General features: G+C 37.4%; 1 protein-coding gene and 1 long non-coding RNA gene across 6 annotated transcripts in view; one reads left to right on the top strand and one right to left on the bottom strand.

Annotated features, from left to right (window-relative positions):
• The window catches only part of SLC30A8 (solute carrier family 30 member 8), a 251,686-nt gene that overhangs the window by 42,225 nt on the left and 182,287 nt on the right, over positions 1–27,174 (bottom strand). For 4 of the 5 annotated variants that reach the window (XM_055348248.2, XM_055348247.2, XM_019031883.4 and 1 more), the window contains 4 exons: positions 13,038–13,067; positions 12,733–12,932; positions 6,392–6,538; positions 1,642–1,795 (listed from right to left, as the gene is read on the bottom strand). In XM_055348248.2, coding sequence (XP_055204223.1) covers positions 1,642–1,795; positions 6,392–6,538; positions 12,733–12,856 — 425 coding nt within the window. In that variant the 5' untranslated portion in view covers positions 12,857–12,932; positions 13,038–13,067. Of the gene's footprint in view, positions 1–1,641; positions 1,796–6,391; positions 6,539–12,732; positions 12,933–13,037; positions 13,068–24,501; positions 24,573–27,174 lie in introns of those variants that run through there. The other variant, XM_004047461.5, reaches the window with a different exon arrangement.
• Positions 1–27,174, top strand: part of LOC129524032 (uncharacterized) — a 65,287-nt gene that overhangs the window by 14,082 nt on the left and 24,031 nt on the right. The window lies entirely within an intron of this gene.

The following is a 27,174-nucleotide window of genomic DNA, read 5'->3' as shown; positions in this document are numbered from 1 at the left end:
AGAGCTGGGTAAGTGAGATGTCAAAGGGCAAGGCTATTAGAATGACCTGAGGACCTTTTTCAAAGTGTACATGCTCAGCTATTCTTGAATTCCAGAGATGTCATTGTGCCCCCTCTTAAAATCCACTGTTTAAAACTTCATTTTTCGATCACTGTCTTCTCTACCTTCATGTAAAAATCTACCTCATAGCATGTGTCAAGTTGTATTGCAAGATAGATAGGCAGATGATAAATAGGCTGAGTTTCCTATTGCTTCTGTAACAAATAACCATGATGCTTTAGCAGCTTAAAACAACACAAACTTATTATAGTTCTGGAGGTCAGAAATCTAAAGTGGGTCTCTAGGACTGCATCCTTTGTGGAGGTTCTAGAAGGAAATTCATGTTCTTGTCTTTTCTAGCTTCTAGAGGCCACTTGGCTCCAGGCCGATTTCTCCATTTTCAACATCAGAAATACAGCATCTTCTCTCCTCTCTGATCTCCTGTCTCCCTCTTATAAGGACGCTTGTCATTATGTGGACCCAGCTGGATAATCAAGGATAATTTCCCATCTTAATATCCTTCATCATATTTGCACAGTTCCTTTTGCCATATGATTTAACATATTCAGAAGTTCCAGGGGTTAGGATGTTTAAAGCTTTTTAGGAGAATGGGTCATTATTCTGTCCACCAACATGATAGCTAGCTAGATCACTAGACAGATAGATGGATGGATGGAGTTTTAAGTAGAGTTGCCCAGAATTAGACCCTCAAATGGGAAGGAGAAATTTGACTCAAAAAAATCGAAGTCCTGGCCTCAAAACCCCATTGCCTGAGCAATCCAGTAGTTCATTTTGGGAAAGGTAGACTCATTTGTCAAGGGACATATGCTCATCTCCTGTAAGAATGATTTAAGACTGCCTAGATAAAAGAATGGACAAGCAGGTTGAAACTTAAGGGAGAATTTAACTAACATAGCATAAGGAAGAATTTTCATGCAGTCACAATGCTGCAAAGATAAAAGAGGCTGTTTTTGAGGGAAATAAATTTCCTTTTATGAGTTCTATTAAAATATATGAAACTAATGACCATTTTATGGAAATGTTGCAAAAGAAAATGCAAAAGTAAAATGGGGACTGAAGTAAATACATTTTAGAGTCCCTTTCCACCCAGCTCACTGGGAAGCCACCATCTGCTCACCCCATAGAAATGGAACAGTAGTAAGTCATGCCCCATGTGGAACCATCAGCATGCCTGAGAGCAGAATGTAAAGAAGCTCAATTCTGGGTCTGCGAATCTGGATTAAAATCCTGGCTCTGTACTACTTAACTGGCAGTGTATTTAACCTCACTGGGCTTTAGTTTCCTAATCTATAACATAGGGGTGTTATGAACATTAAAGTTGGTAATATATATTCAAACATCCTAACCCTGCCTCTAGCACACCAGAAGCTTTCAAAACATGATAGCTAGCAAAAGCCAATATTAAAAAACACTTTAGCTTAAACGAAAGCAGTCAACCTTATTTTCAATCTTAGAGCCATTCAAACACTCTGTCCAGCCTCTACCATCTTCACATGTACTGAGTTTTTTAAAAGGTCTTTGTCCAGATAGAGTTACAGGAGAGCCTCATGAGCAGTGTGTGGGGACCAGGGGATGACTTACACAATGTTGGCCGCCACTGCGCAGCTGGAAACGATGATCATCACAGTCGCCTGGATCTGGTAATCAGGATACAGCAGGCGCTCACATGCCAGGTACACTAGCACGCCAGTCACCACCCAGATGCACAGGATGGAGAGCAGGGCACCAAGGATCTCTAGGAATTCAAACACACACAGAAACCCACACACAGATAACTCCATCACCTACACCCCCAAGAGTCATAAGACACTTTGCCACTTCCCCCAAAAAGAGGCTTCACACTAGTTCATCGAGTGATTCACAAAGTAAAAGTGTCGATGGATTTTAAAACTAAGAGAAAGAATTTTAATGTTGCATTCATAAAACACCAGCATCTGAGTCATTATGTTCCATCTTACTAAGTAATTTTCCAGCAAATTTTTAGAACATATTAATTGCTGCCTGCCCCTACCCCCTGTTTTCCTTGGGGATCTTAATTTAAACAGGGGCTAAAATGATTGAAACTTATTAGGAGGTAAAATAATGAGACACAGAGAGTAAAATGTGTTTAGAAACTCTTAATTTTGCCATAAAAAATTTACGACCTGCCAGTGCCAGCACCTTCAATGGAATAAAATAGTGAAAAGCGAAAGCTTCAGAGAGCACTTGAAGAAAATGAGTTTTATTTGCCAACGCAACATACTATAAACACAGAGGTGAGCTCAGAGGCTGACTAACACTCTGACTGCATTTTAAGAGCAACAGTACGAAAAAGAAGCATCAGAATAGAAGTGTTTACATCAATATGTAAAGATAAAATGGTGTTCAATCTGCCCACTGAGAAAAGTGCATTTGCTCACTTAGGAGTTAACACCTCACTCTGACCTTTAATTCAAACCCATAGATTCTAAAAACCCAGAAAGGTCTAGAAACATTCTGTGAGTCAGTGGTCAGGTATAATCCATCATTTAGTCCTTCCCCACTTTAAGCTAATCCCAGAGATTAGTTCCTTTTAAAGCAGAGTAATGTAATATATTATTACCCAGTGTGTGGCAATTATTTCCCAGACTTTAGTCATTTACAGACAACCTTCATAACGTTTTCCAAATCCACATGCTACCTGTCTTATTAACCACTCGATATTTTTTCAAATAAATTCACTTTTTACGCTTAGCTTCTTCCTAAACAATGTTATCCATGAAATTACATATTTGATGTGCTAGTTTATTTTGTAATGTGTATCAGGATGTGTAATTATTGTCCATGTGACATTTAAAATTATCTGACTAACCAACTGTGGAACATTTCTCACACTATGGGAAATGCTGATGCAGATGTTTAAGGCATGAGCTCAAGGTCAGACATATATGGCCTGCCAGTGACTGGCTATGTGACTTTAGACAAGTCACTTAACCTATTTGAGCCTGAATTTTCTTATCTATATGTATTATAATAATAGAATATATGTAAAACAAGTTGCCATAGATTATGGGTTGAATTATGTTCCCCCCAAATTTATATGTTAAAGTACTAATCTTTGGCTGGGTGCGGTGGCTCATGCCTGTAATCCCAGCACTTTGTGAGGCTGAAGCAAGTGGATTGCCTGAGGTCAATAGTTCAAGACCAGTCTGGCCAACATGGTGAAATCCCATCTCTACTAAAAATACAAAAAAAATTAGCCAGACATGGTGATGTGCACCTGTAATCCCAGCTACTCAGGACATTGAGGCAGGGGAATTGCTTGAACCGGGGAGGTGGAGGTTGCAATGAGCCAAGATTGTGCCACTGCACTCCATCCCGGGCAACAGAGTGAGACTCTGTCTCAAAAAAAAAAAAAAGTACTGATCTTCAATTCCTCAGATTGTGACTTTATTTGGAAATAGGGTCACTGCAGATTAAGTTAGTTAAGATGAGGTCACACTGGAGTAGGATGGGCCCAATATGGCTGGTGTCCTTGTTTAAAGTGGAAACCTGGACATAGACATGCAAATTGGGAAAATGCCATGTAAACATGAAAGCAGAGCTCTATGAGCTAAGGAATGACAAAGTTTCCCAGAAAACCACCAGAAGCTAAGAGAGAGGCCTGGAACTGACTTCCCCTCACAGACCTCAGAAGGAACCAACCCCACTGACACCCGATTGCAGACTTCTGTTTTTCATAACTGTGAGACAATAAATGTCTGTTGTTTAAACGGAAATGTATTTAAAACCAAGTAATGTAATATATTATTACCCAGTGTATGGCAATTATTTCCCAGACCTCATTCATAGACAACCTTCATAATTTGTTATGAAAATTAATAATGTACCCCCCAAAATACTGTACCCAATTTGTAGTACATTATTAAGGCAGCCCTAGGAACCTAATACAACATACAGCAAACACTCAAGAAATTGTTATTTTATTAGTCTACTCAGGCTACTTACGACTCCCCTTTGCAGAAGTTTATGAGGACCAAGCCCAAGAATTTCTGGTTAGCCGGAAATGGAGGTTGAGTCTGTGGATGTCAGGTAGTGTGCTTCCTACCCATGAAAATCCAAAACAGGGTATGAAAGTGGAGTGTGTCTAACTCAAAGCCCATGATTAGGAAGCACAGTGGGAAAAGAGCTGGCGAGGTAAAGCTCAATAACAAGAGCAAGAGTCAGGAGTCAGATCTTAAGACAAAACAAAGAGTCAGAAATCCAAAAGTAACTAGTTAGAACAGGAGGCACATGAGGATCATTGGTAAATGCTACAATGATTGCTTAAAAAAGAAATAAGTTAGCTTAGCTGGGCTCATTGGGCTGGCCAGATTATGGGTGTGTTGGGTATGAATGTGTTGGACTCACCTCTATATCTATAGAGGTGCTGTTTAATATGGTAGCCACCAATCATGCATGGCTGCTTAAAATGAAATTAAGTAAATTTTAAAATCTGGTTCTTCAGTAGCACTAGCTGCATTTAAAGTGCTCAATAGCTACATTTTACTGTATATTACAGAATATTGCCCTCGCAGCAGAGAGTTCTATTAATAGCTCAGGGTCTTCCATGGCCATGATGCCAAAGTACAAGCAGAGATCTAAATTCTGAGTTCACCCTACATTTTCAAATCATCCTAGGTTTACAAAACTGCTTTGACAAATGGTATCAGAAAGGGTCAAGTACATGTAAAACTTTACACAGACAAATAATGGGTGCTTAGCTACAGGTCCATGTTTTCCAAGTGTAGCGCTGTTCAAGCACCGGCAAAAACATTCTCAGATCACGTTGTCACAAACTCTCTTTACTGCTGTTTATTGCCTTGTCTCCTGAATGTTAAAGGGAAGCAAGTCAAAACACCTGTGATGATCAAGTGTTTGTTTAGTATGAAATTAGGACTTCCTGCCATTCTAAACTTGAAAAGCCACAGTCCACAGGTATCAGTCTACAAGCTGTGATATGTGTCTAGCAGCCCTTTCAGTGAAGGCTGGCCACCCTTGCTCAGCTCTCCAATTTCCTCTACATGGATGTTCTCAACCAGTGTGAAAATGTGGAATTGTGGCTATTTGTTCACATGATTTGCACAAAATATTCAGCCGGAAGCTCCTCCAGCTGATAGAAGGAATAACACAGAGGAGAAGAATTGAAGTTGCAGAGTGTGGGGGTTGTGGGGGTGGGTTAGGGATTATAAAAATGAGTCAAAGTAAAAACCCTTATCAATACCTAGATGATGGGTTGATAGGTGCAGCAAACCATGACGGCACACGCTGACCTATTTAACAAACCTACACATCCTGCACATGTACCCCAGAACTTATTAAAATTAAAATTAAAATTTAAAAAAGCATACAGTCAAATGTGTTATATACCAAATTTAGAGACCTCCAAGTTGTTTATGCTACTTGGTTAAGTTATTTATGTCTGTTTTAGTGGATACATGTTATTTGAAATCCCTATAATTATGAGTTGAGAAGGCTGGAATTTGCACTAGACTTCTCTCCCTTTCTTAATCAGAGTAGATTCATTTGTCTATTGTGAAATTATTTAAGGAAGCACACGTGAACCACATTTAATAAATGGCAGGCAAGGCTCAGGCACATGTTTCAGCACGTGTTTGCTTTCATCCTGTTACAACAGTCAACTGAGCAATAAAGAATGAATACACACACACACACACACACACACACACACACACACACCCCTTATCATGACCTTGGCTACTTCCTATACAAGAGTAAGCAGTTATTCAGTGAAGGAACCAGCTGCAAGAAAGGAGAAAAAGTAAACTTTCATCCTCTCCTCTTCCTTCTCCTCCTCGTTTTTTGCATTATTGTTGATTTAGCGAGCAAGATATTCAATTGGACCAATGGCTGAATGGCTAAATGCTGTGTGTGAGCAGGAAAGCCTATATTCTATTCCTGAATCCTCTATAAGAAGTTCTTCAATCTCTGTAACTCTCTTGGGTGCTCTGTGCCTCATTTTGCAATATGGCAGAAGCTTTACTCCCATCCTCTCTTCCAGGGATGCAGAGTAATTTAATGAATTGCGTTATGTCTGTCACCATACACAGAGTTCCTGAGGCTGGGGCAGTTGCTGAAGTGATACACGTGTTCCTGTTGTCCCAGAGGACTAGAGATAGCACTATTAATCTGTCTGTTATCTGAATTAATATTGAAAACACACATTCCCACATACACATTTGTTTTATCCTGTGCATCAGAAATGTGTCTCTAAGGACTTTCCAACAAGGCTTTGCTTCGTGTCTTCCATTTTTACCCTTGGTTTGACTTTGCAGCACCAGCCTGCTGTTATTGCTCACTCTATGAACCGTACCTGCTCGGTGCCATCCAAATGTCAGCCGCTTAGAGGGAGGCTTCGATGACAACCACAGGGAGAAGAGACTGAGCAGGAAACTGGTCAGGTCAATTAAGAGGTGGGCAGCATCTGTGACGACAGCAAGACTCCCAGCAATGTGCCCACCTAGAGAATGCAAAATAGTACACTGTGTTAAGGCCCCAGAATGCAGCTAGATTCACAGACATGCTAACCATCGTGGGTGAAAATGCCACAGACTCACAAAACTTTAGAGGAAAAAGAGATCTTAAAGTTGATTTAATTCACCCCTTCTGCGACTCAGAGAGTGGATATGATTTGAACATGTAGAAATCAATTTCAAAGGAGAAGCCATTCCTGGGGTAGCAAAGACATAGAGACTAGAAAGTGTGAGGCAGGCACATCTGGAGAACACCTTAGTTAGACTGGGGTATAAGGATTCAAAAGAGGAGAATACAAGAGAATCAGGCTGAAGCAGTGTGGGTCAGATTCAAAGAGTCTCATAATCCAGACTGAGGACATGGACTTTTGTTTATAAACTAGATGTTGCAATCTGGCCCACAGATGTGTTTTTATTTGACTTATAATTTAATCAGCATCTTTACCCTTTCCTTTTTCTCTATTAATTTATATTATCCACCTGAGCTTGAAATCCCTGTAAGAAATAACAGGGAGAAGAAAGGAGAAAGGGCAGGTACCTTCCAATGGGCGTCCTCAGTGCTACAATCCAATAAAGCATAGGGATGCAATGTAAGCCATGAGAGTCCTGCCTGGCTTTTCCCTTTATTTGATGTGCTCCCTCTACTTCCCTCTAATCCTCCTTTGAGAAAAGACCTCCAGCCTCCAAAATAGAAGTTAAAGAAAAACCTTGCCCTTTCCTTCCCAGACATGGTTTGTTGTTTGAGAGCAATAACCTTTATTGCTCTTACTACATCTTCCCAGCAAAGGGCTTTTGCTGACTGATTAGTTCTCCCTACAGCTGTTTATTGCCTTGTGTACTACAAAATAGCAGAGACTGTCAGCCATCAGCCCCGCCATCATCAGACTCACCTTGTCTCGCCTAATGATTTTTAAAAATTACATAGATGGCTCATAATTGCAATAATCCCCACAGGCCATTGGCTCTAGCCATAGTTAATAACTGGTTTGTCAAGGTTTAATGGGCTGAAGCAAAGTAATCTTCAAGCTTGTTACTGAACAGTCACTGCAAAAATCAGAATGATTCATTACCCAAAAAGCAACATTTTGCTAACAAATCAGCTGTCCTTCCAATTATCCTCTAATGTTGCTCTATCTGCCAAACTTGGTCCTGATGATAAAACTGTGTTAATAAGGCATTATTTCTTGCCCAGAGAATAACTCCATGCAGATAAGCAGTACGCTGCAATCACAGCAATGAGTGATGACGATTCTATGTGCTGGGCTGAAATATAGTCTAAATCAAGGAAATGAAGTCAGTTTTATAAACTCTCTTCAACAGTCTCAGCTGAGGCAGGAGGCACCTGAGAAAGAAAAAGGGCTTGCTTTGGAAGAAGCATGTTACTATGGAGGCTTGGAAACTGAGAACCATTTTGCAACCTTCAGAGCTACTTATAAGAGCCATCCAGAAAACTGTGGGCAGTCACTGATGCATAGAGCAAACTGCTTGCAAGAGGTAGTTTGTGACTGATCTTGCATTTGCTTCTGAAAGCATGGAGTATTACTGACAATTAATTCAATTATCCAGCCAATATTTATTGAGCCCTTACTGTGCATGGTACCAGGGATTGGGTATACAAAGATAAACAAATAACAGCCTCTCTTCAGTGATCTCCTTGTTTAACACTCACTGTACCAGAGACAAGTTAATGGGCTAAGGGATCAGAGAGCTGCCCTCACTGGGAAGAGTGAGGAACTTTTCACAAAGAGAGGGGTAAGAATTAGCAAAAAGAGAAGGGGTTTTCAGGAAGAGATAAAAGCACGGACTAAAATAGAGTGAAAGAACATAGCACTTTTCGGGAAAAGCAGAAGGTATGGAATGTTGGAGGAAAAATGGGAAATGAGCCTGGGAAGGCAGGTTGGAAACGCCTGGGTGGGTATTATATGTCAAGCCAAAGGGTTTGAATGTGATTCTATGGCTAAGGAGATCTACTTATTATTTTTGAGGCAAGGCTGTGGCATGTTGAGATCTGTATTTAAGAGAGACTTCTGGCCGGGCTCGGTGGCTCACGTCTGTAATCTCAGCACTTCGGGAGGCAGAGGCAGGCGGATCACGAGGTCAGGAGATCAAGACCATCCTGGCTAACACGGTGAAACCCCGTCTCTACTAAATATGCAAAAAATTAGCCAGGCATGGTGGCGGGCGCCTGTAGTCCTAGCTACTCGGGAGGCTGCGGCAGGAGAATGGCGTGAACCGGCTGGGCGGAGCTTGCAGTGAGCCGAGATCGCGCCACTGCACTCCAGCCTGGGTGACAGAACGAGACCCCATCTCAAAAAAAAAAAAAAAAAAAAAAAAAGGGAGACTTTTTAGCCAGCAATATGGAGGATGACTTTGGAGGGAGGAGGAGCTAGAGGTTAAGACTCGATAGTGCGGCCGGGCTCGGTGGCTCACGCCTGTAATCCCAGCACTTTGGGAGGCCGAGGTGGGTGGATCACGAGGTCAGGAAATCGAGACCATCCTGGCTAACACGGTGAAACCCCGTCTCCACTAAAAATATGAAAAATTAGCCGAGCGTGGTGGCAGGCGCCTGTAGTCCCAGCTACTCGGGAGGCTGAGGCAGGAGAATGGCGTGAACCTGGGAGGTGGAGCTTGCAGTGAGCCAAGATCGGGCCACTGCACTCCAGCCTGGGTGACAGAACGAGACCCCGTCTCAAAAAAAAAATTTTTTTTTTAAAGTCTCGATAGTGTCAGCAAAGGGAAATTATGATAAAGGCATGAACTAGGGCAGCAGCAGTCATATTTCTGGAATACTTGACAAGATGTGCAGAGCAGTACACTTATAACAAGGTAAGAGACACACAGAAAAGAAAGACTCAGACCTGGAAGACTTTACTTAAGGCCTGTGGAGTGAAGGTGACAGCAATAGAGCAGAGGAACGATGGGGCCTGGGTCTCACAAACCACCTCCAATTGAGATGATGTTAATTCCCCATGCGGGTTTCCATGGAGAACACAGACTTACTGACAGCAATGAAAGAATGTTTATCTGACAACGTTAGCCATGTGTCCCATTGCTGGGCTACAGAGTTGTGTGCTATTAATTAACATATTTTTAAATTCTTTAATTATTTTGTGAATACTATTATACTATACCATATGTTGTGTCAAAACCCCATTGAGTTGTTACTTAACAAGTACAACAACACGTCCTCAAATAACATCATTTCATTCAACTTCCTTTGTTTATAATGTCGATAAGAAAATAAAATGGATTCCTGACCAGGGTTGCTGTCTGTGTGGAGTTTGCATGTTCTCCCCATGCATGTTCTCCCCATGTCTGCATGGGTTTTCTCTGAGTACTAGGGTTTCCTCCCACATTCTGTGCACATGAGGTTCACTGGCGTGTCTACATGGTCCTGGCGGGAGTGAGTGTGGGTGTGTGACTGTGCCCTGTGATGGGAGGGCTGTTTTCCCACCTTGAACCCTGAGCTGCTGGGACAGACTCCAGCTATGAAACTGAAATAATAAGCGGGCTGAAAGAAGAATGAATGGAAACAAATGATTGTAAAATAAATATGTGTAAGGTAGATGATCATCATACAGATGCCCCCCATAAAAAGACACAGTATGAAAGTGCTCAGCAAGCCCAGCTCATTTTCTCTTGAGTTTGAACTGTGTGATAGCAGGAGGCACTCCTGACAATTTTCACTTTGCAAACATTTATTCCTTGATGTAACCACCACCATTATGACCACCCTCACTCACTGATTCACCCAAAATTGCGTAATTATCTCACTTGTGTTTATCATCTTTCTTAGATGTATGTATAGCTCACGTTTATTTCAGTGTTTAATATTCAAAGTGTTTTAGCCTTTGTGCTTCTAGTTCCTTCTATAAAGTGAGATTAACAATAAGAGCTACCTCTTAGGGAATTCACCAGGATTAATTAAGGTAATACATGGAAAGCACTCGTCACAGCTTCTAACACACAGTAAGCATTAAATAAATAATAGCTACTATCATAATGCCAAAAATGCAAAGATCATATCATGTTTCTCAACATAACACACCTCAAACATGAATCAAAAAGCTTTAAAAAACAATAAAGTCAAAAGTAAAGGTATTTGCTTAAAAGTCAACACTCATCTTTGATTCTTTGTTAATCATTACAAAACTGAAACAAAGAAACATTTCATTAACATAATACAAAACACTTAACCCTTCAAGAAGCATTTTGCTTAACAGCTAAATAATCAAACATAGATTTGATTTAGCATAAGGTATTGTTTAACGTGATAAAAACACGAAACACACAAAAGAGATATAAATATTGAAATGAGGGGAAATATGTTTTCTGCACAAGACAGGGTGATGTCCTGGGATGAGGAAGATGCATGAGACAGGAAAAAGGGAAATGCACTGAAATATATTTAGAATTGACAATAATTCAAGTATATAATTGAGTACAAAGTGAATATACAAAAATCAAAACTTTAGAATACAAAAAGTAACTATTTAGAAAACAAAACATGAAAAACGGTGGACTGCATTCACCCTTGGAAAGAATAAGCCAAACACATATAATAATCACAAATAAGTCTTGCAAGAAATAGGCTGTCCATGTATTAAGATGAACACCATAAAACCTTGATGAGACATGTAGAATATTTGGATAAACGGAGATACATAACATATTCCTGGAGGGAAAGCTGAATACTTAAAGATACTGTGTTCTCAAATTAACTTGAATATTAATAAAATCATAATTGGATGAGGGAAAACTGAATAGAACAATTCTCATGTTTAATTAGGATAATAAACAGAGATGAATAGCCTTTGCTTTTCTTTGTTAAATTAAAAATCATGAGTAGGAAATAACAGATATTATAACATATAAATCTACATTAATTATGTCCTTGACAGAGACCAGAAACACAGATCAGTGAAACACCTTAGAAACAGACCCTGCTATTTATAAAGTTTTGATAAGTGATTAAAGAAATATAAAAAATCAATGGGGAAAATAATTAATTATTTCCTAAATGATGCTGAAAACTGTTATTTAGAAAAAAATTCAGTCCTTAGAGCATACAATATATCTAATGTCAACATTAATTTTAAAACCAAATGCAAAAATTAAACAACAAAAAAGCTATCTTCTCAGTAGATGGAGAAGGATTGTTAAGCACTAAAATAGTGAGAGTAGTAAAAGAAATGATCTCAAAATGAAAAGTTTAAAACAGTTACCTATATAAAATTTAAAACATCTCTAAGTCAAAATAAACATCAAAAGGTTAAACAACAAACTGGAAAAGCACTTATAACAAATATAACAAAGGTCTAACATCTTAATATATAAAGAGCTCCCAGAGATCAATATAGAGAATTAAAAATTTTCTAAAAAACGAATGAATAACAGACATTAAGAGACAAGGAGAAAATGCATTAACAGAGGGAAATACAGATCACTAATAAGCATGCAAAAATAGTCTAATAGTAACAAAGAAATAAATATTAAAATAAAACATTCATCTATACATTAGCAAAGTATTTTAGAGATTAAAATTAGGTGTCAAGATTTGGAGTCAGAATCATTCTCAAGTAGAGCTGGTAGACACGAATTGTTTAGCTTTCTCAACAGCACTCTGGCAATATGAATCAAGTAATACAAATATTCATGTCCTTCAACCAATTATTTCCACTTTTAGGAATCTCTTTGAAGGGATTAACCAGAAAGGCAGGCAGAGTTTTCTTCAAGATTTTGCATTGCAGCAATGTCCATAAGCAGGAGAAAACTCCCTAAATTTCTAACAATAGAGAAATGGTTATGTAAATTACAGTGGAGCATATTAGAGAATATTGTTCGGGCATAAAAATGTTTTTGAGGAGTATTTGACAGTATGGTCAAAAGCATTCAGTATGCTCTCAGCTGTGTTTAAAAAATAAAACCTGTGAGCTATGAATACAAAATGCATTGCACAAAACACTCCCTAAAATTATTGAAGGCTATAGCTCAAATATGGAATAGTGATGAATTTTATTTTGTTTCCTTCTATTTTTCAGCTTATCTACAATGAGCATATTGTTACCTTATACTTACAGAAAATATTAAATCTTACTTTATAAGAACTTAGGTAACCCTCCCATAATGATGCAGAGTTTTGTTTGGTTGTTTAATGAAAAAAGTCTGCAGAAAGACTCACCCACGACCTCTGCAATCATGAAAATGAAGCATATTGCTGAAGCAGAACAGAGTTTCCACTTGGCATAGGCGTACTCATTCGCCCCCTTTTCTGTGGGCTTGGAGCCACTGTGGCAGTGGTACATGCCTCCTGACTCCAGCTCCTCTGGTCTCTCTCTGGGACACTGATCTTTATTCACCGGTTTCTGTTGGAGTTCCACACTATGGATGAGTTTGACAGAAGCAAGAAGTGAACATAGTTGCAAACAAGCCACTCACTGACCCACCCTGCCCATACTTGGAACTGCTATTAGGACATTTGCTTACTTGCTATGAAGTGTTCATTTGCAGCTCCTTCTACAAGAAAATATCAAGTGTTAGAAACAAGCTAGAAATTTCCTTCTAAACTTCAACTACTAGAAGTTTTACTTTTATTCAGTCAAACTCTTATTCAGTCAATGCCACCAATTATTAAGAGATATCAAAGGAATAGGAGAAAAGAAGCAGATACATTTTAAAGGGATTTCTTCCCAGTTATTTCACTCTAAAAAGACTGTGGACACTGTGCTACAAAAAATAATAATAAAATAAATTAGGGTACATTACGATATGTGCGTAAGAGCCAGACTGAGGATTCAAATACACATCAACATCATTGACAGATCATAGCACTGTTTCCTGCTGAGTCCGTAAGTACTCTCAGAGACATTCTTACCACCGCTCTGCAGACAGTGGCTACCAATTATTAATGTTATGATAAGAGTTGAAACCTACTTATACTTCCCAAAGCAGGCAGTGAATATCAGTTCTGCTCAAATACAAAGCATGATTTAGATTCATTCATAGAATTTCACAGATGGAAAGGTAGATAACATTTGGTCTAACCCCTTTTTTTCTTTTTTTAAAACAATTTTTATTGATGCATAATAAATATAACTAATTTAGGGTACATGTGATAATTTAATACATTCATATAATTTTTAAAGATCAAATCAGTAAACTTGAGATGTCCATCACCTTAAATATTTCTTTTTTCTTTATTCTAGAAACATTTCAATTATTCTTTTCTGGCTATTTTGAAGCATATGATAGATAATTGCAAACTATAGTCATCTCACAGATCTATCAAACACCAGATCTTTTTCTTCTCTCAAATCATACATTTGTACCCATTAATCAACCTTGCTTCATACCTTCCTCCTCTCTACCTTTCTCAGTCTCTTGTAACCACCAATCTACTCTCTTATCTTCATGAGAGCCACTTTTTTAGCTCCCATATATAAGCGAGAACATGTGATATTTGTCTTTCTGTGCTTGGCTTATTTCACTTAACTGCAACCCCATATTTCTTGGCTGAAGTAACTAAGGTTCAGGAAGTTTAAGTAATTGCCTGAGGTCAAATATCCAGGAAATTTTGGAGTGGGAATCCCAAGCTCAGTGTTTCTTCTGTCATGCCTAAAACCAATTTTAGGTGTCCTAATATTGGGTCAGGAAGGCAGATGTCAAAATCCATGGATCTTGAACTAATCATATTTTTAAATTTTTAAAAATAAACTCATGTACAGAAATAAATAAGAGTCTTGGAATTAAGAACTTTGCATTCCTGACTCTGAATGGTAATAACAAACAAACAAAACTAACAATATATTAGCTTTCACTTCATTTCATTTAGCCTATCACCATTCACAATTAAAAGTCTGATGGTTTTGGCTTAGATGACAATTATTATTCTGACTCTATTATTATATTTGATTTTTCTGAATAAAATAATATATATTCATTATAGAAAATCTGGATTACAAAAAAAAATCACAAAGTAGAGGGAAAAATAACTGGTAATCCTCTCCAAGAGACAATTATTATTGATATTTTATTGTGTAGCTTTGTAATATATGAATATATTTTTTACATAATTAGATTCCATATTAATTAGGATGCTTTAGGTTATAAGTACAGAAAACAAGACTCTTGCTAGAATAATTAATAAATAAGAATTATTTGTTCTGCAACTGAAAACATCTAGAGGGGCCAGATTTCAGATACTTTTTGACGAGGTCTCCAGATTCATTTCTATGTGGCTCTCAGCTATTCTTCAACCTCAGGCTGATCTTCCCCATGGTAGTGGGATGGTTGCCAAAAGTAATCAAACTATGTATTTCTTTTTTAACAGATACATAGAGAGATTATCCCCTCTCAAACTGCTAAACAACAGTCTTGATGTGCATGTGGATTTAGCTAAATGAGAAACAACCACTATAGCCGGGGGAATATGCATGAGCTGATTGACTTAGGCATTATTATACTCAGAAGACTGGCAAAACCCAGCCATGCTGACTCATAGAGCTGAGAATAGGGAAAATTCTACCTAAACCACATGGCTGCTCCTCAGTGGGGAAGCGCTAGAATGGATGTGAATAAGATGATTGCATCACAAGGGGATCCTACCAAAGATACAGATGCTGAACCTGATTCTCAGCTATAAATATTGTTAATATTTTATCCATTTATAAAATTTTCTATATCATTTTTTTAAAATATGGAAGGCAGTATATATTTAATACAGCTATATCATAGCATAATTAACTAATATTTTTAAATTATTGGACAACTCATTTTTTTCCAATTATTTGCTCATATAGGCACTACTATGATTCACATCCTTATAATTAATCTTTGCTCAATATATTATCTCCTTAAAGTGGAATCCTAAAGGGGAAATTACTTGGTCAAAAGGTACCTACATTTCTAAGGATTTTGACATATATTGCCAAACTGGCTTTGGAATATACATTAAAGCCAATTTACAACATTGGTTTTTTATCAGTTATGTGAATAGCACTCAGGATTTTGAGTAGTTCCAAACAATCTTCTTAGTTGGAATAAGAACAATTTGGAAAGTAACAAATAAAGTATTTATATCTTAAATGAGTAGACTTTTGCTTTTGTTATGTATAATATCCTAATAATAACCATAGAATTTGGTAGTTTGGGTCCCCAGTGGCCATCATCTCAGAGGAACCTGAGTACTAACATGAACACATTGTTGAGATTTACTGTTTCCTTGGGCTGAGAAGACAGCATGAGCAAAGCAGGCTCACCAATTGTTCTTGAACTGCCTGATATGCTGTGGTCATATGAAGCATTGCTTTATTTTATGTTTCTCATGAATCTTATGACCAGGGAAAGCCAAGTAGTCAGTGACCAGGAGAGATAATTTATCCTGGAGCAGCTCAGAAGCCAGTCCAAAGCAAGAACCAAACCTGGAGAAAAGCCCCTGAGCAATGCCACAAGGAGGAAAGTGTGAAAATGTGGGCAATTTTTACTTTTGTGTACTGCTTCCCTGTCTTGGGTTCTAAGGTTAACAAATATGGATATACTCTGAGCTGAGACTGCTCCTTGAAGAACTAAGCCAGAAATCCAAAAGTGGGCTTCATGAGGTCCATTGAAATTGTATACGATGTGTTCATGTGTGAGTGTGTGTGTATGTGTGTGTGTGTGTGTTTTATGGGAGAGGCAAGAGTACACAGTCTTCACTTGGCTCCCAAGAGAGCCTGTGACCTCAAAGAAGTTAAAAACCAAAGTTAAGATATATTCCTTATCATCTCATTAAAGTAAAGTCATCTAAGTATCTCTAGATGCAGAACAGGCTCTTGATCAGAACAATGATGTGAATTTTAAGTATGATTTTAAGAAGAAAGTTATAAAAAGCAAATGCTATGATGCAACAAACACTGAATTGTGAATCTGCTGTTAATGAATAAATCCTGAAAGATTCCCGTGCATTCAAATATGGCCAAAGCTTTAAAAATTAGGAATAATAAGCCAAAGAAATTTACTGTAGCATCAAAGAGAAAAAAAGACGGAGAAAAAGAGATGAAAAAGTACAGAAATATTAGAAAATTTGATGCCAATACTCTGAAACTTTGATTTCATCTCCAAAAATGGGATTTAGAAAATGGGATTTTATTTTTGCAATCTTGGAGAAGCTTTTATTTTTTAATGTTTTTTTGTTGAGTGGTAGAACTTTGCTTCTATCTCCAAAATAATGTTGGTAAAAGTTGTATTTTTTTATCCTCTTATTTCAAATGTTGAGCACATAAAAATCACTTTGCTTTTGTACTTTCACATCAATTTTCCCAAGAACCTCAAATCACTGTTCCTGTTAGAAGGGGAGATAAAAGCTTCAGCCTCACCATGAATGTCTAACATTTCATTCATTCATCATTAAATATTTACTGCATACCTAAAAAGGGCCTGCACCATCAGAAGTGTTAATGATACCATGTTGTATGAGAAAAACAAAGTTCCTTCTTTAAAGATCTTGTATTTTAGTAGAGGGAGACAAAGAGTAAATGAATCAATAGTAACAGAGGCTATATAGTATGATGAATGGTGAGAAGGCAAGGGAAGATGAACTACCTTAAATTGGGTGGGAAGGAAAGGCACCGCTGTGGAGGTGATATCTCAGCAGCAAGTTATAGAATTACCAGGAGAAAACCTATGTGAGTGAAGGCTATCACAAGTAGAGGGCATTGCTGGAGCAAATACCCAAAGACAAGAAGGATTTTCTTGTTCAAGTGCTTGTCTTGAACAGAAAGAAAACTACATAGGTGTCCCCTGTGGCATAAAGAAAGAGTGAAATATAAAGAGGTCAAAAAAGGGATCAGATTTTGCAGAACACTTCAGGCCATTATAAAGAGTTTAATTTAATTCAAGGTCTAAAAGGAAAAATTTGGAAAGTTTTGAGCTGGGAAGTAACATTACATGGTTCACATTTCTAAAATGATCACTTTGGGTGCTGCCTGGAAGACTAGAGTGTAAAAGATCAAAACATAGAAATCCTTAGGAGGTGACTACAGCCAACACATTGGTGGCTTTGACCCATGTGGTGACAATAAAAATAGAAAGAAGTAGTCATATTTGAGGGACTTTTGGGAGGTGGAGTCAATAGGACTTGCTAATAAATAACAGTAGTTAAGAGGGAATAATAGAGAGGTGCAACTCAAAGATGACTTGTTGGTTTCTGGTTAGAGTAACCTGGAGAAGGGCATGCCAATTCCCAAGATGGGGCTGAGTGGCAGGCAGTGCAGTATAGAGGCTGAGAGCTTGGGCTCTGGCAACCCACCACCTCAGTTGAACTCCCACCCTTACCACTCACTAGTCATATGACTGTAAGAAAATTACTTAACCTCTCTGTGCCTCAATTTCCCCATCTGAAAATAGGAATAATGATAGCATCACTCTCATAGGCTGGTTGGGAGATTTTTAGCTAATTCATATAAACCACTTCAAAGTGTAACTGGAACAAGATGAATGCACAGATTATTAAATTATTTCCAATCTGAATGTCTTTTATTTTGTTGTCTTCCCAATTGCTCTGGCTAGAACACACAGTACCACGTTGAGTAGAACTCATTAAAGTGGACATCCTTATCTTGTACCTGATTTTAGGGGAAAGTTTTCAGGCTTTCACCATAATTATGATAAAAGACTGCACATTGGTACAGTGTACACTGCTCAGGTGATGGGTGCTTCAAAATCTCAGAAATCACCACTAAAGAGCTTATCCATGTAACCAAACACCACCTGTTCCCAAAAAACCTATTGAAAAAAATTATGATATGAGCTGCAAGTTTTTCATGGATGCTTTTGAAGAAGTTTCGTTCTATTTCTAGTTTCACAGGTGTTTATATAATTAAAGGGTGTTGAATTTTGTCCATTCGTTTTCTGCATCTAGTGAGATAATCATGTGAGCTTTGTTCTGTATCCTATTAATATGTTGTATCACTTTGTATTTCAGATGTTAAATTAAGCTTGCATTACTGGGATAAATCCCATTTTATCATTGTTCGTAATTACTTTTATATGTTGCTGGATTCAGTTCATTAGTCTTTTCAAGGATTACTGCATCTGTATTCATAAGGGATATTGTTCTGTAGTTTTATTTTCCTGTGATATTTCCTCCTTTTTTGCTATCAGCAGAATATTGACCTCATAAAATGAGTTGCGAAGTGTATTTACACCTCTTCTATTTTGGGGAAGAATTTGTGGTGAGTTAATATTAATTCTATTTTAAATTTTGGTAGAAATCACCAGTGAAGACATCTGGACTTGGGCTTTCTTTGTGTAAGGTTTTATGAAATTTATTAATAATTCAATATCTTTACTTATCAGATTTTCTATTTCTTCTTAAGTTCATATGGTAGTCGGTGTCTTTCTATGAATTTATCCATTTAATCTAAGATTATATACATTTTATTTCATGCAGTTTACTATTAAATCAGTTAAGAGGAAAAAGGAGAACAAATCATTTGTCTTTTATAATTACCCACATTATTACCTTTATTGGTGCTATTATTTTTTAGGAATGATTCAACTTAATATCTGGTGTCGTTTGTTTTCTTTAATATTTCTTCCTTTACTATTGCTTTCTTTACTGATTTTTGTAAAGTGAATCCAGCAACAAATTATCTTAGATTTTGTTTGTCTTTATTTCATCTTTATTTTAGGAATATAGTTTAGGTGGATGTAAGATTATTGGTTGATAGGAATTTCTTTTTCTTTTACCGCTTTAAATGTCATCTCACTGCCATCCTCCTTTGCTTCTGGTAGAAGTTGGCTGTTAATCTGATCAGGATGCTCTCATACATAATGAATCTTTTTTCTCTTGCTGCTTTCAAGGTTTTTTTATTTGTGTTTTGCTTTTAATAGTTTTACTGTAATGTGCAAGCATGTAAATCTATTTGCTTGATTCTTCTTAGAGTTTGTTGACCATCATGAATGTGTAGATTAATATTCAACAAACTTCAGAAGTTTGGGGCAACTATTTCTTTGGCTGTTTTTCTGTTCCTTTTTCTCTCTCCTTCTGGCCCTCTTATTATGAATATGTTAATGCATTTAACAATGTACCACATTTCTCTGAGGCTCTGTTGATTTTTTTACTTCATTCTATTTTCTCTGTTTTTCATGTTGCATATCTTCCAATCTATCTTCAAGTTCAGTGATTCTTTCTTCTGCCAGCTTCTATGAGTACAGCTCTACTGTTGAACCCCTCTAGTGAATTTTTAATTTCACTTATTGTACTTTTCAACTTCAGAATTTTCATCTGGTTCTTTTTTAAAAAATAATTTCTAACTCTTCATTGATATTCTCAATTTTATGAGAAATTTTAAATCATATCTATCTTTAATTCTTTGTTCTTTGATTTTCTTTAATTCTTTTAACCTAGTTATAATAGCTGTTTTGAAATATTCAAATTCTAAATACAACACCTGGACTGTTTCTACTAACTTTTTTTTTTTTCTTTTTTTTTAACCAGATGTTGTCTGACTTTCCCTGCATGTGCAGCCTCTGTTGCCATTCCTCAGAAGGTGCATCATTGGGTAGATGCAGTCATTCTTATCCTCTCCCATTTCCAAAGGATAATAATCATTTTAGTAGTGTTCACTTTGACTGTTTCTTTCCACTATCTCACTGTTAAGTGATTGTTCTGCCTGTGTTGGTATCACACCCAGATTTTGGCCTTCTTAATTGTTTGCTGAATTGTTGCTCTATGGTTTTCAATAATACCCTGAGGTATGAATTGACCAACAATCTGATCCAATTAAATTTGTCTGCTTCAGCTACTATAACAACATACCACAGACTGTGTGGCTTAAACAACAAAAATGTATTTTCTCACAGCTCCAGAGGATGGAAGTCCATAATCAAGCTGCTAGCAAATTCACTGGTGAGGGTTCTCTTTCTGGCTAATAGATGCCTGCCTTTTCGTTACTTCCTCGCATGGTCTTTCCTTAGTGTGTGCACCCAAAAAGAGAGAGAGAGTGAGCTATCTGGAGTCTCTTCTTATAAGAACATTAATTCTGTCAGATCAGGACCCCACTCTTATAACCCCAATTAACCTTAATTACTTCCTTAGAGGCCCTATCTCCAAATACAGCCACGCTGGCATTTGTGCTTCAACATATAATTGTGGGGGACATAAACATTCAATCTATAACAGGCTTCTTTATAGGGGTAATATTTGAGGCCAAATTTTGTGGCTAGTGCCAAATCCAAGAGGGCATTTTTTACCTCTTTTTCTGACTGTCTTTGCTTAACTTCTAGCTGGTCTGCCACTAGCTTGTTGCTATCATGAAGCAACAAGCCTACTCTTAATTGTCCACCAGAAGAATCTTCATTGTTTTCAACAGTGTCCCTATGCTTGAAATACCCTATGCTGTCTTACAAATAAAATTCCAGCTTATGTATCATCAGTCTTCTAGGGGAAAGATACATAGCCCTCTATTCTTATGGCCTGCCTCTCCTATGAGTAGTACCTTTACACCACTGCACCAGAGCTGGCAGAAGAGACAGTGACCTACTTCTCCTGGAGCAATACTCTTGCTCCACAAGTGGAGCACTGAATACGGCTCGTAGTCCCTAGTCTTTTTTGCTTGTGCCTCCTGGAATACATCCTATACACTATGAGTGATCCAGGGCAGGGATATTCAGGATCTTGCTGCTCCTGGGCTAGAGATTATACCCTATGAGAGGAGGCTGGGTAGAGGAAGGAAACCATAGTCCTCTTGGTCCTGTCTACAATGAATAGAATTTCTACAACTTGAAGCTGGGACAATAAGAGATTCCAACAGCCTTTTGCTCTAGGGGTGAACTATGATGATCTTTAACTGGAAGCTGGGAGGAGAGGGAGCCCCGTCTTTTGGCTACATCCACTCAGAGTTGAGCTCTCATCATACTGAGCTTGGGAAGAGCAGAGATTAATGGAGCAGATCTTGGCTCAAATGCCATAGACGCTCACTTCTTACTGAGATTTAGATTTTCTTGAATAAATAATTATTAATTTTCTGCATGCCCTTAAGACAACTTCCAGAGATTTTCATTTCTTTTTTATAATTTTTAGCAGTTAAATAGTTGTTGTAAAAGTTCTAGCAGTTTACCTCTACCGTCTATTCCTGCCCTTACTTCCTCTGCACTTCTTCAACATATGGCTTGGGGAAAAGAGAAACTTGATCCCTTCCACCTAGCACCAAGAAAAACATTGATTGTTTTTCGTGTTGTAGTTCAACTTTACACGACTTTTTTCTTTTTTCTTTCTTTTTTTCTTTCTTTTTTTTTTTTTTTTTTTTGCTACAATGAATCCAAAGCCCAGAGAATCCCATCAATGAAACAGATTTGGAGAGAATGGAGAGGGTAAAAAAATATGGTTCATGGCACCTACTGGGTCCAATATTACTACTTCCTGTGGTAAAATGCCTGTAAAGATTACCTCCAGCAATTCCTGTCATCCAATATGCACATGCAATCAAGAGATACAATCTATTGCCTCACCCATGGAATCTGAGACTTGGGACTTGCTTTAACCCATAAATTGTGATAAAAATGATACTGTGCCAATTCTGGGCTTAAGCTATCTGAGAATGGTCAGCTTCCACTATTGCTCTCTTGCTACTCTGGACTGTCACATAAGGAATTCCAGGCTAACCAGATAAAGTGAGACATCATACAGGGAGAGAAGCCATGGGAAGAAGAATTAAGACCCCCGCCCCAGGCAAAAGCCAACACAAAGATCTCAGTCATGTGAGTGAAGCCATCTTAAACTTTCTAGCCTAGCCCAGATACCAGCAGAATGCAGCCTTCTATTCCAACTAATTCACATGGAATGCTGCCCAAATCCTGACCCAGAGAATCGTAATAAAATAGTTGTTGTTTAAGCCACTACATCTTGGGGTAGTTTGTTGCACAGCCATAGATAAATGGAACACTCCATTTGTGGAATTAGATAATAAAGTTTTCTTCAGATTAAGTTTCTTAACAGCCAGTAATCATTTAAATAGAAAGCTGATAATAGAAAGTAGAAAGAAAAAGAGGTAGAAGGAGAAAAGAGGAGGAATATCAGGGGATAAAGTTATCCACAACTAATAGAGACAGAACAAAATAAATGAGATAGATTGGTAGAGGTGGGGGAAGAAGTGAGTAAGTGAGGGAATTCAGGGACATGTGACCTAAGGAGGAGATAGATTAAGGATTCAGGAGCCCACATGGTACATGTATGGGTACAGGAGATGTAGAGGGAGAAGGGGAACACTAAATTAACAAGCAGGGGGCCTGGGTCCACAGCCCAGTTCTGTTGTAATTAGCCATCTGCCCTCAAGAAACACATTTATTCTGACCTCAAGAAAGGCATTTGTTCTATCTGGCATTCAGTTTCCTACATGGTAAAATGAGGGATCGAGATAAATAATCTCTTCCAGATTTAATTTATTTCCCTTGACAAGAAAATACAAATGAGTTTGACAATTCTTATAAACACTGTGTCCTGAAAACCATACCTATTTATGGGGCGAATGAGACTTTGTAACTATAAGTAGTTGGCTTATTTGTGCAACAAAATGCTAATAGTCTATGTTAATGAGAAGGGAAATATTGTTATTTCAGTAATGTGGAGATGCTCTATTGATAGTATCCATAGGGTTAACAATTTTTTTGTCCAAAACTTCTGCCTGACTTACCACAAGGCTTTGTTTTTTATGTTAATAACCTCAATACATCATATCTAATATTATTTTCTAAGAAAAATAATTCTTCTAATGTGAGATTGCTAGATTCTTTGTTTTAAGCCAAGTTATAAATATCCTTTTTATAAAATCTCTTTGCTGTTACTAAAATATTTGATGCTCCCAAACATAGTATCACTACTCCTTAGAATATTAGTTTGGCTTTGTGAAACAAACAAGAACATTACATGTATTATTAATGGGCAAGTATTCTCTTAAATTCTTCTTCTAACATAAATTCTTTTCAGATTTTCATTAGCTCATTTATATTCACTGAATGTGTTCCTTTTTTGAACCCCATTCAGATTCAACTCCTCAAACAAACCAAGCTCACATTCTTATGTATGTGAAAGTATATTTACTGTGCAATTATCTAAGTCTGGAAAACTTTCCTTAAAACTATTTTCTATGTAGGTTATCCCTAACCCTACTTTAATTCCTTTTTATTTTTAGCTCTTAGCCTGTTACTTCTGAGAAAGCTTCCTCTGATTCCAAAGTCCAGTTATTCTTATTGAACACCCTCAATATGACACAAATACACTGTTTTGTAATTGCCTAGTTCTAATATGTATTTCACATTAGACTAAGTTTCAAGAGGACAAAGATCTGAAACTAGACATTTTTTTCTTTCTCATTATAAGTTCTGCACTTAGTACAGGTGTGTTCAATCAATAATTGTTAACCAAGTGAAAAATGAATGAATGTATTGCATGTGACACTGTGGGAGACATTAAAAAGAAATGGAATACTTTGTAGAACATTAAAATCAGCTATATTTGTTATAGGTATGTATATTAATAATGATACTTTATAAGCATGAAAACAACAGCTCATTTTAAGATCAATACAACCACAATTTTGCCATGTAGTTGAAGTCTTAACTTTTTCTAAATATAATACAATAAAATTTACTATCTTTCTTAAAATTGAGAATAATTGAGAAAAGGAAAAGTAAACAGATTATATAGGTCTATTTTCTGGAATAAACATGACAGATGAAAAACACATCAATAAAATGTGTTCTTTATGCACTTAGGATATTTAAGGAATCAAATCAACTATATAAAATATTGCATTTTTCAGAATACAAAATACATGTCAGTCAACAACTTATAAAATGTTCCAGAGTGCCCCCAAGTTGCAGAGTAAAGGCTTACAATTCAGAAGCAACAAGGTATAGGAATTGGATGATATTCAAGAGAGAAAATTGTGAAGCAGACACAGACATCTATTACCTTTCTAGTGTGAAAGCATACATCTTGGCAGCTTTATCATTCACAAGATACGTTCTTTCAAGAAACTCCATGACAGCCAGGATGAGCTGCGGCTGTTGTTGTCGTTGTTGTTGAACTCACTGCCCAGTTTTGGAAGCAAAGCAGCACTGCAATTATTTATACACTTTCTAAAGAAAAAATTAAAAGCCTCCAGAAATTAAAATAGTGAGCTTCCTACATCAGTGGTGTTGGTAGGTCTGCTAAAATTACAGCCTCCTTGCAATATTACCTGACTTCACTGTTTTCACCTACAAAAACTGCTTTTCTAGGGAGACTTGCAGGTAGCATTACATGAAGTGTGTATGTCTTTCATATGATATCTGATTCAATTGTGCTTTCTAAGAGGTAGAGGAGCTCAAGAGCTTGCTACAAATTGCTGATGTAGGGTTTTGACCTTCAGAGCACACGTGGGTGAGCTGCAAATAGCTACCATTCTGTACACTAAACTAATTCTTTCTTTTTCTCTCCCTCCTCCTTTTTCTGGACTCTTTATCAGCCTAAAATTATTTCTTCGGAATTTAGTTCTAAGATGACCTCTAAGCAGCTGTCAGAATTTACTTGTCTCTCCTAGGACCATTTTGGGATTTCACTATTGAAAGGGAGGACAAGGGTCAATAGTTTCTGAAACCAGTAATCTGAAAACAGTTCTTGGTACAGCAGCTTTGAAATCCTTTTGACTGGCAAGAGAAGGACAGACTCTGCTTCTACATAAATAACAGCCCTCCAAAATACAAGAACCAGAGTGAGCTTTGTTCTCCCTGGCCAAGGTACCCTCTACTAAGGATCAAGGATTCACCCAAGGAAACCCTATCAGGCATGCCAGTTCCAGCTCCGAGGAAGGAAGCCTCTGAGTTGCTCCTGGGAGACCTCAGACTCCTCAACTCCTAGGAATCAGCATTTTACTTCATACAAAGCACTTTCCTTCCCAAATAAGAGAAAGAACTATAGCCTTATGGCAAGAGCCTGGACAAACAGTAGGCATTTGTGTGTGGGCAAAAGGTTTCAAGACCTATAAAGATGTACACAAGGGTAGAGAAAGAGGGGGTTGTGCAGACTGGAGAACAGGAGTAAACTCCAGACCACCAGGTTCTTGTTGCCTTTTCCTTGCGTGAACACTAACTTTCTAGTGAGAAAACTCAGAGTAGTTAAGTCCCAGAATAACCCAGTGGCCCAGAGTCACGGGAAGTTGCCCATTATGCTGAGCTGAGATCTCTCACAATGGCCTAATAAAATGAATATTGTGCTCTAAAAGGAGGATGGGGTTCAATGCCAATTGTCATAGGCAGTGACAGGAGAAGTCACCTTTGGTTCAGAATGAGACTATTAGGTCTCCTATCACATCTGTGGTGTAGCTGTACCTCTTATTATCTTAAGATTTCAAACACTCTCATCTATAACATAAATTCTAAGGTCTTCTCATATGACCCCACTCTTACTGATCCTTAACTTTGCTCACACAGTTGGGAGCCTCTAAGAGGCTCTGGGGGAGCCTTTTCCTTGCAAGTGAAGGCATTGAAATCCTGGGTCTACTGTTAGCAGAATAAAAACCAATGTATTTTTTCTCGTATATTCTTACTCTTAACCTTACAAAGTAATCAGTTATTCTGTGGAGGCGAAAGTAGAAAACCAGAAAAGAATTACTAATCCACCTGTGTGACACACTGCCATATGTCACAGCTTGAATCATTTGTGAATAGTTTCTAGCACAGACAAGAGAAACAGAATTCAAGTGAATGAATGTCAGAAAATGAGGAAACTACTTTAAATCAGTCTGAAATTCATTAAGGGTGAGTACAAAAAAGAAGAGATAAGCAATACTTTCAAATCAGGAAGGAGAATATTTGGCTATAGATATCAACAGGAAATAATCTGGAAGTTTGAGATTCCTCCATGCGAACTTTGCCTCTAGTACAAATACGGATGTACAGATCTATGTATGTCTATTTATAACTGACATACATACATACATAATTGACACATAATTTATAATGAGTGTGAAGGATACATGCCAGGTAGTTAATGTGGATTGCCTATGGGGCAAGAATAAAGTGAGAGTAGGATGGGGTTGATGTAGGACAGGGAAAAGTGAAGATGGGAAAAGAGACAACGAGAGACCCAAGCAAAACAACAAAAAATACTGCTACCCCCTGTCAAAAATGTATCCTATGATCTCTTCTATTTGACTATAAGACAAACTATATAAGTCCTATGTGGTCTAATATCAGCAATTTTATATGGTTCAACTTAAGTATATATGCACACATATATAGATACCTAAAATATATGTGTGGCTACGTATGTTACATTTACTAATAAAAATGTACATATTTATAAAGTACTGGGAAATTAATTATGATTTTCATCAAAGATTTATGAATCCCAAAAGTTACTCTTGAAGATGATTACCATAAAGCAAAGCTTCCAGTGTGAGTAGCATAAGAACAGAGAACAGTAGATTACAGCAAATAAAATTATGCTTAAAAAGTAAGTTTTGCTGCCATAAATTTAGATGCAGATAAGTTATGATCAAGAATTGCATATTATATTATGTAAAATATGCATCTGCTGATCACCTTATTCTCTTACAAGTTCATTTTAACTGCACCGTCATTCCCTCTCTCAAATATTTTGTCA

The sequence above is a fragment of the Gorilla gorilla genome, chromosome 7 (assembly GCF_029281585.2).
Source record: "Gorilla gorilla gorilla isolate KB3781 chromosome 7, NHGRI_mGorGor1-v2.1_pri, whole genome shotgun sequence".
NCBI lineage: Eukaryota > Metazoa > Chordata > Mammalia > Primates > Hominidae > Gorilla > Gorilla gorilla.
The sequence above is the reverse complement of the archived record's forward strand: the minus strand, read 5'-3'. Positions and strand labels throughout refer to the sequence as shown.